At 55.5% G+C, this 14,746-nt stretch overlaps 1 protein-coding gene across 2 annotated transcripts in view; it reads left to right on the forward strand.

Annotated features, from left to right (window-relative positions):
- sh3bp1 (SH3-domain binding protein 1) overlaps positions 1–14,746 on the forward strand; it is a 16,671-nt gene continuing 1,925 nt past the window's right edge. Inside the window, exons 1-17 of one of the 2 annotated variants that reach the window (XM_069197004.1) lie at positions 1–421; positions 5,502–5,544; positions 5,917–6,021; positions 6,742–6,818; positions 7,310–7,421; positions 7,895–7,971; positions 8,616–8,706; positions 9,098–9,166; positions 9,331–9,421; positions 9,822–9,958; positions 10,666–10,777; positions 11,101–11,182; positions 11,525–11,605; positions 11,726–11,839; positions 12,335–12,432; positions 12,786–12,903; positions 13,298–13,566. In XM_069197004.1, coding sequence (XP_069053105.1) covers positions 375–421; positions 5,502–5,544; positions 5,917–6,021; positions 6,742–6,818; positions 7,310–7,421; positions 7,895–7,971; positions 8,616–8,706; positions 9,098–9,166; positions 9,331–9,421; positions 9,822–9,958; positions 10,666–10,777; positions 11,101–11,182; positions 11,525–11,605; positions 11,726–11,839; positions 12,335–12,432; positions 12,786–12,903; positions 13,298–13,566 — 1,723 coding nt within the window. In that variant the 5' untranslated portion in view covers positions 1–374. The remainder of the gene's footprint in view (positions 422–5,501; positions 5,545–5,916; positions 6,022–6,741; positions 6,819–7,309; positions 7,422–7,894; positions 7,972–8,615; positions 8,707–9,097; positions 9,167–9,330; positions 9,422–9,821; positions 9,959–10,665; positions 10,778–11,100; positions 11,183–11,524; positions 11,606–11,725; positions 11,840–12,334; positions 12,433–12,785; positions 12,904–13,297; positions 13,567–14,746) is intronic. The other variant, XM_069197005.1, reaches the window with a different exon arrangement.

Raw genomic sequence — 14,746 nt, forward strand, 5'->3', positions numbered from 1 at the left:
TAAAGACGTTGCTTTCTGCTCTGCCATGAGATCACCGAGCTCTCTTCCTGTTCCCCGTGCAGGGCGACTTCCTCTTTTGCAGTGACTGCGGTGCTCCGTGTGCGTGTGTGCGTCTGTCTGTGTGTCTGTGTGTGTGTGCAGGCGTGCGCGTCGCCATTCAGCAAGCAGGCGAAAACAAGAACTAGGAGTCCGAGCCGCTGCCGGGGGAGAGCAGAGCAGAGCGCTGGGGGCTGGGGGGGCCGGAGAGAGCAGTTAAGCGCAGAGGCGGCGGAGCGGGGCTGGTGGCTCCTGGTGTCCAGCCCGTCCAGACGGTGGCCGACCCCCGAGAGAGAGAGAGACAGACGGACGGAGAGAGGCTCCTCTTCCAAGCCATCATGCTGAAGCAGCTGAATCGCATGAAGCAGTTCACCACAGGGGGGAAGTAAGTCCGGCCGCCGCCGTGCTACCTGTTCTGCCTGCTCTGGGCGACGCCGGCGAGCCGCTCGGGTCGCCCGAGAGGTCCTGGGAAGGGGGTCTGGTTTGGAGGGGCTCGCCTCGCGCTCGGTCCCCTTTTAAAACATCCTGCCAGCACAGTGGGCCTGGGCCTGCGCTCTGCCCGAAGGGCCTGGGCCGAGGGGAGTGGGGAGCTGATGCGTCGAGCTGGCTGATCGTCCAGGTGCTAGAGAGGAGGGGACAATACTGACACTCGCGGGGCGAGGGAATTCTGGGGGAAAAAGATGCCAACCCACTCTTTCCCACCTTACCCCTTGAGCTGTCTGTGGTAAGTTAGTTAGCCTTTAATTAGGGTGTTGTGCAAACCTGCCGTCTGCGCTGGTGCCAGAACGGCGTTGTCTCCGGGGATGTGTGGAGTCCTCTGGGAGCAGGATGGATTATCCCAGGGCCCAGGAAGCCCCGGTGACGCCTGGAGCTGCTGCAGCCTGGCTGACACTGCGGTCTGCACAGCACAAAGCAAGAGCACTTTCGTGATCCCCTGCTGCCACTTCTCCAAACTGCAGTGCATGCTCGCAGGGCTTGCAGGCGCGCAGGCTTGCAGAGATCCGCTTGCTTCAGTCAACTTAAAGACGCACGAACCCCTCCCTGCGCTCTGTGTCATCTGTGGGAACAGTTTTAAAGTGTGTCAGATGGCCAGGGCCCCGTGCTGTCTCTGAGTCCGTGCTGGCCCGGACGAGGGAAGGAGTGTCGGGCTTTTCTGTTTCCTTGCAAGTCTCCTCCTCCGCTGTTCAGATCCAGGTACCTGGGCTGGAACTGTCCTGCGGAGCTGGCCTCTACTCTGGCCTTGCTGCCTGTCTGTTATCGAGTCAGTGACCAGTCCAGGCAGGCAGGAATACTGGGGTCTTCGGCCCGTGACGGGCAGTGTCTGCAAGACCAGGTTCTGGGGCTGGAGCTGTTACCTGGACCAGGACTGGGGCTCCTGACTCCCAGACAGCTTGAGAGGAAGAGGCTTGAACTCGTTGGTCCTTTATCATCCCTCTCTCCACCTGGCGCTGCACCAGGTGATGATTTGATCACGGACCCAAATACTTTCACAGTCCTTAACGCCGGCAGAGGAGCCCTTGTCCTGAGCTGCCAGCTGAGTGGAACCGGAGGCGTCTGTCGGAGCTCGGACACTGGGGCTCTCCGGGGCACGGGGTCAGAGCCTGAGCCACCGGACACTCGTCCAGGCTGACCGGCCGGCTGCCCGGGGCGCGTGATGAGTCACGTCATTGTGATTTCTCACATGGCCGCCCTTCGGTGCTGTTGTTCGCTGGTCTCCAAAGGGTGGTGTTTACAAAACGGTGGCGCTATTTGACGTCCTGTGTCCCGCCTACTGGTCTTGAAAACGGCCTGTCGGAGGGGAGCAGCAGCTGGTCCACTCCATCATCATCATCATCATCTTCCTCTCCCTGGCCTTCCCCAGTCTCTGGACTCGGCGCCAAGTGCGTCCGTGCTTAATGAGGTCATTCTGCTGGTCCGTGTGGCACAGAGAGCATCAGAAAGGTTAGAGACAACAGGAGGCCATTAGTCCCATACAGCCTGCCTGGTAGCTAGGAGCTGATTGATCTGAGGATTGATCACATTGGTAGGCGCCCATAAACCGGCATTGATGAGCAGTCCTGCCCCTGAAGTGTGGGGCGCAGCTCGGTCTGGTTCGGTGGAGAACCGGGGCGCAGGTGCCCTGGCTGTCACCCCAGCTCTGAGCTCAGCGGCTCAGCCGGTTGACTGAAGCGAAACCCCGGTGGTTTCTGGGGCGTGAAACAGCTTGCCGAGTGGGAACCTGCGCGAGGAGCTGCACGGCTCCCGGGTCGAGCCTCCGGAGCCGGGCCGTTGGCAGATCTGCGGAGTCGGGGGTTGAATCATTTCTCCCCTGGGGGGGACTTCTTCTCCAGCACAGCGGCTACAACAGAAACAGGCGCCCAGCGTCCCGAGTCTGTCGCTGTTCCGCCTGCGCAGTACCCTTGCCATGCGAGTTCACAGTGGAGGGGGTGGTGCCTCCCCTCCTAGTCCTTCTGCACAACCCCCTGCTGGCAAAGGGCGATTAGACCGTTCGGAGTGGCCCCCAGTCATTCCTCTGCTTGTCTTCGCTGATGCCCCCGGCCTGTTGTGCTGTAAAAGCAGTTTACAACATCCATGGTCCCAGACGAGCAAGACCGTGAGCCGTGTAAGTGGAGGACCCTGAGGTGCCCCCCGCGAGCCAGAGGCAGCCACGCGGCGTGGCCGGGGCTCGGCTCAGGTGATGTCATCTTGACAGGGCAGCTCGCAGAACAGTGCAGGAGGCTGAAGTGGGTGGCTTTTATTAATAGAAATATCAAAACCACTCGCACAATGAAACAGTAATAAAAGATGCGTGATCTGTGACCTAGATAGAACAGTGCCTGGTGCTATACATATATTCTGCACACAATGCAGGGCAGAGGAAAAAGTTTCAGCTTATCTTTCAATTGCAGGATGTCTTTTAAAGTGTTTCATTACCTTAAAAACACGAGAAATTGTTTTTTTTTGTAAAGGCTAACGTGGAAAGTGAAAACATTGGAAACAAGTGCATGTTGTTTTTACCCTTTTCAGACTTAAAAAAGCAGTATCTTTATCTTTTTGGCATGGTTGTGTGGCAGCTGGCACTGCTGCCTCCCAGTTCTTGGGTCCCGGGTTCGAGACTGGCCTAGCTGCACCTTCTGTATGGAGTTTGCAGGGACTGGGTGCTTTTTCCTGGGTGACCTGGTTTCCTTCCCCAACAGTATAAAGACAAGCTGACTGGTTAAGGTTAACCAGTGTCCCCTGTGCGTGCGTGGTGCGTGTTTGTGTGTGGCGTGTGTCCCTGTGATGGACAGGTATCCCATCTCCAGTGTCTCCCACATTCCCAGTACGTGTGGCAACTGCTTCAGTGCACGTTCAACAGATCTGGGAACACCACAGAGAGATCCCAGTGAGCAGGACAGGAAAACCACATGGACAGAGATAGAACCTGGAACAAAAACCTTGTGATCTGGGAGCTGGGCTGCACCTTTGACCCGCAAGAGACTAAAATCAACAAGCTCAGTTCCCCCTCCTAATTCTCAGCTACCCCGTCCCAGTGTGAATACCCAGCTCGCCGGAGGCACAGAGGTGTGGCTCTTAGTCCCACTGCCTCACAGCTTCCCAGTCCTGGGTTCGATTCGGGACTGTGGCACCCTCTGTGTGGAGTCTGCGTGTTCCTCCTGTGTGCCTGAGGGTTTTCTCCGGGTGCTCCAGTCTCCTCCCGTCTTCCCAAACTGTGCTGACTGGGCGAACCGGTCTCTCAAAACTCTGCTTGCGTGTGCGTGTACCCCACAATGGACTGGTGTGTCACCCCAAACCCCAGCAACCCCTTCAGGGGTGTCCAGGCCTGGTCTCGGGGTGCCAGTGCGTAACCAGGGGTAACCGCAGCTGAAGTCTCGCATGATGAGACATCAAAGACAGAGCAAACCCCCCGCGTGAGGGTCTTGATCTCTCCCCCTGCTGGACACGTTTGCCCTGTTTTTGCGGGGATCCTCCCGGATGGCCTGTTGGGGTCACCAGAGATCTCCAGACCGCCCCTTGTTAACGCCCCTCTCCCCCCTCCACTGAAAGCGACACAGTTTTCAGTCGCCGGAGCAGGCCACAGGTTTACCGCCTGACTGGCGATTCTGGCAGGTGTAAAGCTGAAGGCCGAGGGCCCGGCGGGCCCTGCCCCCAGCGCAGCGGAGCGCGACCCGCCCCCTGCAGTTCCTGTCACACGGGGGGAGAGGAGAGCGTGTGGGCGAGAGCCGGCAGGGCGCCACAGCAGCAGCCACAGTGGCCTCTCTCTCGCGAAGCGAACCTCCCCGCCCACAGCCGCCCCCCCTCCTCTCACCAGCGCCGCACAAACACAGCGCACTGCGGACAGACAGCACCACGGAGCAGGCTTCTGTCACCTCAGGGCCACAGCACCTGCGGGCCCAGGCCTGTGGCTGACGCAGGTCCTTGACGTTCTGATCTGAAAGAACATCCATCCCTCCGTCCCCCTGCAGGTTCTAACCCCTGCACCCAGTCCAGGGCGTTCAGCTCGTTGCTCTGGTTCGTGTTCCCAGAAGACTCGTTGTGTCATGGTCTTCGAGGGTTTAGATACCGGTATCAGGTCCCCTCATCATCTTCTCTGTCCGGGACCGAAGAGACTCAGCTCCTCCAGCCTGGCAGTAAACACTCAGTGGCTGACATGTTACTGGTTCCGAGCCAATTCCATCCCACGATCCTTTTGGAAGAACGGGTCAGGACTGTCGGGGCTGCAAATGTTCATTTTCCTGTGGAAACCTCATCCTGGTCCTGCGCAGGCAGACAACACGAGACAGACGGCTCAATGCTGTATTCGTGGCGGGGGGGGCATCCTGATATATTGGGCCAGTGAGTGTTGGAGGTCAGTAAAGACGAAGTGAGCTCAAGCTCAGTGTTTGGTTTTTGTGCTTCTCACGAAGTGTGGGTGTCAGATGTGTAGCTCTTCCTGAGAGCACTGGACCGCTGACATATTTTGCACATTTAGCTACTTGTAGGCGTCGGGCAGCATTTCTGAGATTCCTGACATTTGCCCGGTCAATCCGGCTGCTTTTCCATTGACTGGACTGGCTTTCTCTAATGCCGCTGTCCTGCTGGAGCTGTCACAGTAAAAACGGCTCATTGTGCCTCGTTATAGACCTGCTCTGAACTCGTTATAACCCATCTCATTCTGGCCCTGCCAGAATTCCTGGAAAATAAAAATAAATTATTGTCATATACCAGGACCGTGTGTCTGCAGGAAGCTGCTTAATTATTTCACACCCAGGCTGTGTGTCCTTCAGAAAGCTGGTTAAGTCTTTCATACCCAGGCTGTGTGTCCTTCAGAAAGCTGGTTAAGTCTTTCACACCCAGGCTGTGTGTCCTTCAGAAAGCTGGTTAATGGTTTCATCCCCAGGCTGTGTGTCCTTCAGAAAGCTGGTTAATGGTTTTTGTTGGCTCAGACCCGGCTGTGTGTGTCTGCGGTACGAGTTCACCGAGTGGCTCTTTTTTTCAACCTCCAGGGCACAGGATGCAACTGACCTCCTGGCTGAGGACCTCGTGCTGGTGAGTTGATACCGCTGGGCTGTTTCTGGACCCCCAGCTAACGGGGCTGGGGCTCCGCGGGGGCACTTCCACCCGGGCTCCGCTCCAGGGCTTCGATGCCGCCAGCACCTTCAGCGTGGTGTTGATCCTACAGATCTGGGAGTCTGGCCGCTGGAAAAACATGCCGCGGAGTGCGCTGGTAATGGAGTGGACTGCAAAGTGGCCTCACGCTTGCCCTCCTCTTACACTGCCGGCTCTGCACCGCGCGCGCTGGCGAGCTCGGGGCTTGTGTGGCCGACGATGGTGGCTTGCTGGTATGATTGGCTGAATGTGTTGTCAGTTCCCGCGCAGTTGCCTTCTGAGGTCCCGCCCCTCCGTTCTCATTGGCTGCAGGTGGAGCAGAGGGTGGAGCCAGCCAAGAAGGCCTTCCAGATCCTTTCCAAGAAGCTGACTGGCTGCTTGCAGAGCCAGCTGGGACCAGACATGGATAAGCGTATGGTACAGCACCCCCGTCTGTCTGTGCGTCTGTCGCCGTTCGGGGCTAGAGCTCTGTCTGCAGCAAGTACTGCAACAGGCTCGTCCCAGGCGCACGCCTGTAACGCTGTCTGGAAGCTCATGGGTCAGTGATCTTCACTCCTGGTCCCGCGGGGACACTGTGCACCAGGATCCACCCACAATCCTCACTGGGTGAAGAACTGGAAACAGTGGGAATAGAGCCCGGTTAAGTGATCAGACAAAGTCATTAAGAGTGAATAATCAGTGCCATAAGTCCCTCGTGTTCCTTACATAGCTTACACATCTTAGCCACTAGAGGGAGTATGTCACTATTGGTAGCACTGTATGTGCAGTCTCCCCGTGTTGGGGGGAAAATACACACATTTTTCACATTTACTCAATCAGTTTTTTCTTTTCCTCTTTCACCAGTCCTCCCCATCAATCTCCTCTCTCTCTCCTGTCTCTCTGACCTGTCTGTCTCTCTCACCTGTCTGTCTCCATCTCCTATGCCCCCCCTGTTTCCCCATCTCTCTTGTGTCTGTCTCTCCCTGCTATCTCTTTCATGTCTGTCGCTCTCTTCAAGCAGGGTTACTTACTCCCTCTCTCACCTGTCTGTCTGTCCCTCTCTCACCTGTCTGTCTTCCATCTCTTGTCTTTCTCTCACGTCTCTCTCCTGCCTGTCTGTCTCTCCTGTCTGTGTCCCATCTTCCTGTCTCTCCACAGAAAAAGATCCCTCTGATGATGCTGTCTGTCAGCATGGCGGAGAGCCTTAAGGACTTCGACGGGGATTCAAGTATAAGGTGAGGCTCTGAGACTCTGGGCTGCAACACAGACAGGCCAGGCAAGAGCAGACAGCCCAGGTGGCACACAGGTGGCACAGCACCTCCTGGGGGTGGGAGGTGGGATGAGACAGATGGGGCTTTCTCTGGGCGCCTGCAGGCTCGCTGTGATGTCAGCGAGGGACTTGCCTCTCCTCCAATCAGGACAGGATCACCTGCAGGTCGCTACAGAGCCAAATGCTCAAAGAGTGGATGTGGTGGGGAGCCAGTGTGCCTATAGGGGCCAGATTCAAGTGTGGCGACCGAGCTGTGAGTGTCCATCTGGGCCAGTGTCAGTGTGATGATCGGCTGTGTGTGTGTGTGTCCATATGGACCAGTTTGAGAATGCTGACCGGGCTGTGTGTGTGTCTGTCTGGGCCAGTTTCAGAGTGATGACCGAGCTGAGTGTGTCCATCTGGGCCAGTTTCGGTGTGCTGACCAGTCTAAGCATGTCTGTCCCTTCTGTGCGTCAGGAGGGTGCTGGAGATGTGCTGCTTCACTGAGAACAGGCTGGCCAGGATGCTGGCCGATTTCGAGGTCCAGATGGAGAAGGAGGTGCTGGAACCCCTGAATAAACTCAGTGAGGTGAGCTACCTAACTCCCCCAACTGTACCCTAATATAGGGTGTCTCTGACGTAGGAGGAAATAATATAATATAGGTGTTTTCTGTATAGGGGGTCTGAGGGGCATCTAGAATCCATAGGGGGTCTGTGGGTTGGGGTATCTCAAGTGAAGAGGGGTATAGGGGAGTCTGCTGGACTGACAGGCTGAAGGAACCAAATCTCTTTAGTTTTAATTGGAGAAGATTACGAGGGACCTGATACAAGTATTCAAAATCCCTGAGGGTGCTGACCCAGTGAACTTCTCCAGAATCAGTAGAGAAACCAGAAGTGGTAAGACTATGGAAGTACATTTTGAATTGAGAACAGGAGACTCTTCTTTACACAAAGGGTGCTGGGAGTGTGGAACAAGCTGTTGTTGAGGCCAGTGCCCTGGCGTGTGCTGCTGTGAGGCTGGAATCTGTGTCTAACACTGTGCTGTGTGGGCTGTTGTCACAGGAGGACCTGCCTGCTATCCTGAGGAACAAGAAACAGTTTGCCAAGCTGACCACTGACTGGAACACTGCCCGCAACAGGTCAGTCTGCCTCCTCTCCCTCATGCTCTCATCCCACTCTCATGTCTCAGACTCGGACCTCAGGCCCTCTGTCTGTCTCTGTACTGACCTCAGCCCCTCTGTCTGTCTCTGTACTGACCTCAGGCCCTCTGTCTGTCTCTGTACTGACCTCAGGCCCTCTGTGTCTCTCTGTACTGACCTCACCCCCTCTGTTTGTCTCTGTACTGACCTCAGCCCCTCTGTCTGTTTCTGTACTGACCTCAGCCCCTCTGTCTGTTTCTGTACTGACCTCAGCCCCTCTGTCTGTCTCTGTACTGACCTCAGGCCCTCTGTGTCTCTCTGTATTGACCTCACCCCCTCTGTCTCTGTACTGACCTCAGGCCCTCTGTGTCTCTCTGTACTGACCTCACCCCCTCTGTTTGTCTCTGTACTGACCTCAGGCCCTCTGTCTGTCTCTGTACTGACCTCAGCCCCTCTGTCTGTTTCTGTACTGACCTCAGCCCCTCTGTGTCTCTCTGTACTGACCTCAGCCCCTCTGTCTGTCTCTGTACTGACCTCAGGCCCTCTGTCTGTCTCTGTACTGACCTCAGGCCCTCTGTCTGTCTCTCTCTGCACTGACAGACCAGGCCCTCAGCCCCTCTCTCGTTCCCTCTGTCTCTGTACAGGCAGACTCAGGGCAGCTCCGGTGCCCAGGCGAAGCAGGAGGGGCTGAGGGAAGAGGTGGAAGATGCCTGGAGGAAGCTGGAGATAATCAAAGTCAGTCACCTATGTGGTACCAGACGCACCATCAGATCCTGTCATCAGCAGTATCAGTGTGACAGCAGGCAGCAGTAGAATCAGTGTTATTACTGACAGCATGTGAGGCTGTACTGCCTATAAAATGATATTCCAGTTATCACCAGTACACTGAGCTTTAGTTTCTAGTCATGTGAACACCTGTCGTAGATGTGCTGTAATAAGTCCAGAGTCCATTTGAACCATAGTGCATGTCAGGGATGGGAGCCATCACCTGTGATGGTTTCCATGGTGAAGGAAACAGGTGAGGTACCAGAGTGTCACCATGGGAACAGGTGGCCTGCCAGGCCTGATGCCGCGGTCCAGACAGGGGGTCAGCGCTGACCGCGCCCTGCTCTGTGTTTGCCTGCAGGACCAGTACTCCGCCGATCTCTACCACTTCGCCACCAAGGAGGATGACTACGCCAGCTACTTCACCCGGGTGGGTAGTCAGCTGCCGGCCCGTTCGGCGATCACACGCGATCGCATTGAATCGAGTTCGGCGATCTGGCGGGCGATCTGCGCGCGGCTCACCGGCCCGAGGGCAGTCGCACCTGCAGTCTTTCGGGAAGGAGTGAGTCAGAGTGTGTTGTCCTTTTCCCACAGCTCCTGGAACTGCAGGCCGAATACCACAAGCAGTCCTTCAGCATTCTGGAGCCCATGATATCAGAGCTGAAGGAGAACAATCACCACACCGGTGAGCCAGCAGGCCCTGCTCTATATACCCTACAGGCGCAGAAGGGTTTTGAAAAAATGGTTAGACTGAACAAGGGAAATTAAGAATCACGTTGCACAGACCAGTCCATTGCTTCCTGAGTAGTTTTGTCATCCAAAAGAATAGCTGTAGCCCCAGAGTGTATCTCGGAGATCATAGCCAGGGTCCCAGTCCAGGATGAGCCCCTACAGCCTGGAGATCACAGCCAGGGTCCCAGTCCAGGATGAGCCCCTACAGGCTGGAGATCACAGTCCAGGGTCCCAGTCCAGGATGAGCCCCTACATCCCAGAGATCACAGCCAGGGTCCCAGTGCAGGATGAGCCCCTGCTGCATTTGCAGTTGTGTGTCAGCGCCTCAGAGCCGTGGCTGGTGTGTCTTGCAGTGCCTTCGATGAGCAGTGGCCGAGCGAAGGTGTATGGCGAGCCCCTGCAGTCCCACCTGCAGTCCAGCAGCAGAGAGATTGCTCTGCCCGTCCAGGAGTGTGTCCGCCTGCTGCTGCTCACGGGCATGAAGGAGGAGGTGAGCGCGACGTGCCGGCCAGGGACCGAGACCCCCTGAAACACCACACGTACCTTCTTCAGGCATGAAGAAGACTCCTCACCCGAAACTTTGTTGAGTCTTCCGTTTGCTTCCCAGCGTGGAATTATCCTTGACTTGTTCCTTACTCGCTCACACAGCTCCCCTCTCCTGCCTCTGAGATCGTTTATTAGGTCAGAGCTTCTCACAATGTACAGTACCTGCACGGTTAATCTCCTGGGAAATGAAGTATTATTATATCAGAATAATGGTAATAGAATTCACTGTCTCCTGTTTGTGTCTGTGTCTCTTCTGTGTGCCTGTGTGTTTGTGTCTGCCTGTCCTGTATATCTGGACTGTGTGTCTCTGTGTTGCTGTCTGTGTGTCTCTGTGCTCCTGCCTGTCTCTGTGCTGTCTGTGTGTCTCTGTGCTCCTGTCTGTGTGTCTCTGTGCTCCTGTCTGTGTGTCTCTGTGCTGTCTGTGTGTCTCTGTGCTCCTGTCTGTCTCTGTGCTGTCTGTCTGTCTCTGTGCTGTCTGTGTGTCTCTGTGCTCCTGTTTGTCTCTGTGCTGTCTGTGTGTCTCTGTGCTCCTGTCTGTGTGTCTCTGTGCTCCTGTCTGTCTCTGTGCTGTCTGTGCGTCTCTGTGCTGTCTGTCTGTCTCTGTGCTCCTGTCTGTCGGCGATGTGTTGTCCGTGTGTCGGCGATGTCCAGGGTCTGTTCCGGTTGGCGGCAGCAGCCTCAGTGGTGAAGAAGCTGAAGTCCAGTCTGGACAGTGGGAATGCTGACCACAGCGAGTTCTGCACTGACCCCCACGCAGTGGCAGGTATGATGGGGGGGGTGAGAAGGGGAGGGAGACTGAGAATGTACAGGGCAGGGAGAGGTGGGAGGTGACAGAGGGAGGAGAGAGGAGAGAGATTTGGAAGAAGGCAGAGAGGTTGGGGAAAGAGTGTTTTCTTGCCTCGTTCAGAGCACTGAGACTTTGAGACAAACCTCAAGGGCAGTGCCTTGGAGCTTCAGTCTTTCCGATTGGAGCCCCAGAACCAGATGAAACTGAATGAAACTCTTGTGTGTGAAAATGTTTTCCCCTCTCATTTTGACGAGGGAGAGGGGTAAAGACGTGTGTCTGTACTGCTGTGTCTCTGACAGGTGCTCTGAAGTCCTACCTGAGGGAGCTGCCGCAGCCTCTGATGACCTTTGAACTCTACAGTGATTGGTTCGAGGCAGCTGGGTAAGCCAGATACCGCCCTCTACTGGAGCTTCGGCACCTGTAACCTTAGAGATCAGCCCGCACTTGGGTTCAGTGCCTTTTTACTGGTTGATTAACTTTTGACTCCCCTGTGGTGTTTGTATTAGCAAGAAGTTGTTGCTAAGAATTCTGGGATATTAGTAAGCTCTTCTATTTTTGAGACACTGGGAAGCAGCACCACCTGACCCTGCTTTCGTTGTCTACATTTACACAAATCAGCGTCTGAGCTCTCTTTGGGCAGGTGTGTTCTCTAGCCCTGTACGACTGTCAGCGCTATTTAGCATTGACGTATCCCGTTGTCGTATCCCTGTCCTCCTGCTGCAGGGAGAAGAACGTTTCTGTCAGGCTCGACAGGCTCAGAGAGGTGTGTGGCAGACTGCCCCCTGAGAACTACAACAACCTGCGGTCAGTGCCTCCTTCTCGGGGCTCAGTCCCCATATTGTTCTGACCCGTAAGCTGTGAAACCAGGTCTCACCCTCTCCCCTGTCCCCTCTCCTGCATGCTGTCTGCTGTCCGTGTGTCCAGGTACCTGGTGAAGTTCCTGGCCAAGCTGGCCGAGCACCAGGAGGTCAACAAGATGACCCCCAGCAACATCGCCATCGTGCTGGGGCCCAACCTGCTGTGGCCCCGCAGCGAGGGGTAGGGCAGCCCTCTGTCAGTGTGTGTGCGTGAGTGTGAGAGTGCGCGAGTGTGTGTGACTGTGCGTGAGAGTGTGAGTGTGTGTAATAGCAGTGTGTCTGTGTGTGTTTGTCTCAGGGAGGACTCTCTCCTGGACAGTGTGTGAGAGTGTGAGTGTGTGTAATAGCAGTGTGTCTGTGTGTGTTTGTCTCAGGGAGGACTCTCTCCTGGACAGTGTGTGAGAGTGTGAGTGTGTGTAATAACAGTGTGTCTGTGTGTGTTTGTCTCAGGGAGGACTCTCTCCTGGACAGTGTGTGAGAGTGTGAGTGTGTGTAATAACAGTGTGTCTGTGTGTGTTTGTCTCAGGGAGGACTCTCTCCTGGACAGTGTGTGAGAGTGTGAGTGTGTGTAATAACAGTGTGTCTGTGTGTGTTTGTCTCAGGGAGGACTCTCTCCTGGACAGTGTGTGAGAGTGTGAGTGTGTGTAATAACAGTGTGTCTGTGTGTTTGTCTCAGGGAGGACTCTCTCCTGGACATGGCTTCAGCCTCCTCAGTGCAGGTGGTGACAGTGATTGAGCCCCTCATTCAGTTCGCACACGATCTCTTCCCAGGAGGTACCCTGCCTGTCTGTCTGTCTGTCTGTCTGTCTGCCTGTCTGCCTGTCTGCCTGTCTGCCTGTCTGCCTGTCTGCCTGTCTCCCAGTCTCCCAGTCTCCCAGAAACCCTGTTCAGGTGTCTGTCCCTGTCCTTCTCTATTGGACTGTTTATCTACGAGCGGATCTCTGTCCTCATGCCTGTGTGTTTCTCAGCCCTCCGTACTCGTCAGATTGTGCAACAGTGTTAGCACGTCTCAGAGAGTGTCGCTGTGCGTGTGTCTGTTCCTCAGCATCTGTGCATGGCTTTGGGGGCGCTGTCTGTACCCCATCTTGGACAAGAGCCACTGCTCCAGTCTCTCCTTCTTGATGCAGAGGTGGACTTTGAGACCCAGGGACCCCAGGGTGCTCCAGAGCCACAGCACCCCAAGACAGAGACAGAGTCTGTGGAGATCCCCCTCACTCCCCCGGGGTCCCCCACCCCCTCCCGTAGGTACGGGACCCCAGTGCGGCTCACTCGCCCTCGCTATCTCACCCCCTTCCTCTCCTTCTGCCCTCATCCTGCTCTCCTCCCTCTTTCACTGCCCTCTTTGTCTCTCACTCTCTCTCCCCCTGCCTCTCTCTCCTGTCACTTTTGCCATCTCCCTGATCTCTCACTGCTTGATCTCTCTCCCTGATCGCTCCCCCCTCCCTGTCTCACTAATTGACGTCTCTCTCCCCTGTATCTCTCTCTCTGATCAATCTCCCTCCCTCTCTATTCCTGTTCAATCCCACTGTCCCTTATCAATCTCTCTCCCCGATCTCTTTCCCTGATCCCACTCTCTCTGCCTAATCTCTGCGTCCCTGGTCACCCCCTGACCCCTCTGCCTCTCCCTCTCGCCCTGCAGCTCCCAGGAGTCGGCGCCTGTCCCTCAGCAGGGCGGTTCCGAACCTGTCGTCCTCAAGCTGGGCTCAGTGTCCCGACGCACCAGCATGTGGGAGAACCCGGCTCCGGCCCCCACGGCGCCCCTCTCCTCCGACCCACCGAGCCAGAACCCAGCCCAGAGTCACAGTGGAACCCAGGCCCCAAGGAGACCGAGCCGGGAGACGAGCCCACCTGAGCCGAGCCCCACCCTGCCTCAGGGTGGCCCAGGAGTTGGCACAAAGCCTCAGAAAGGTAGCAGGGCTCTCGACAACCAGAGTGTGCCTACGTGTGTGCTATGTGTGTTGTGTGCACAGTATATAAGTATTTGTGTGTGTCACACATGTTATTTATACAGTATATGGATATATGCATGTGTATACAGTATGTATGTGGTAGCTTCCAAACGTATTTCTTACCCTTGGCGAACTGTGGCAAAGCTTACCTAAAGAAACTGCAGTTGTACGTCAGGATGTTATCCAATTAAAAATTAATAATATGAGGAAAGGTGTAAAGAGGAACATTTGTAGAAGGGACAGCGTAACTGTAACAAATAGTTCCATACATTTGTAAGACTGAAACATTTAGGTTTCTCCACCCCCTGTCGGTGTGACAAAGATAAACCCTTCCAGTTGAGCCCCCTGGCGGTCTCACCCAGACTCGGGTCAGAGTGTACGGACCTCTGTGGCTCCGGCGAGGGCTGTGCCAATCCACAGGACAGTCCAGTCCTCACCGAGGGGCTCAGGCTGATGGCAAGAAGAGGACAGAAGAAGAGTTTTACCCACATGTGGCCTGTGAGGCTCATTGACATGTAGGAATCACACGAGGACCACCTCCTGATGCTGCTGTTTCCAGCACATCTCCCTGCCAGCGGAGGAAGAAGAGACTTCAGTGTGCCAGAATCACCAGGAGTCACCTCCCCGGCCACACGGGCCCACACGATGCGTCTGGATGAAACTGGTCTCACTGGGCACACTGCGGTCTCCGGCAGGACCGTCATGATCTGAGCAGGAGGAGTGGAGAGTCGAGGAGTCGAGGAGCTGAGGAGTGCAGTAGGTCCCTCAGGAGGAGATTAGGAGCTGATTAAAAGGTCACAGGAAGGGCCACTTCAAGGTTGTCAAAGCCAAACAGGGGGTCTCAAAGTATGAAAGAATATGAACACTACATTTAGGAAATTCAGATAATTTCTTCACTTCTTACAGTCTCTACTTTTTATTTGTATTGCATAAATACAGTAGTGCAGATGCATCTGGATTTTCATAGACCAATTCGTAAAAGCTCCGGTTCAACAAGGGTATGAATGCATGCATACATAACAGCCCTGTGAGTACCTGCGCTTTCCTCACCTCACAACAGAGTCTGCTGGAGGGATCACAGGGGTCAGGCGCCAGCTGTGACACTCACATCTGTGCACTCGCACATCTGTAAAATCACA

This window comes from Lepisosteus oculatus, chromosome 12 (assembly GCF_040954835.1).
Source record: "Lepisosteus oculatus isolate fLepOcu1 chromosome 12, fLepOcu1.hap2, whole genome shotgun sequence".
Lineage (NCBI taxonomy): Eukaryota > Metazoa > Chordata > Actinopteri > Semionotiformes > Lepisosteidae > Lepisosteus > Lepisosteus oculatus.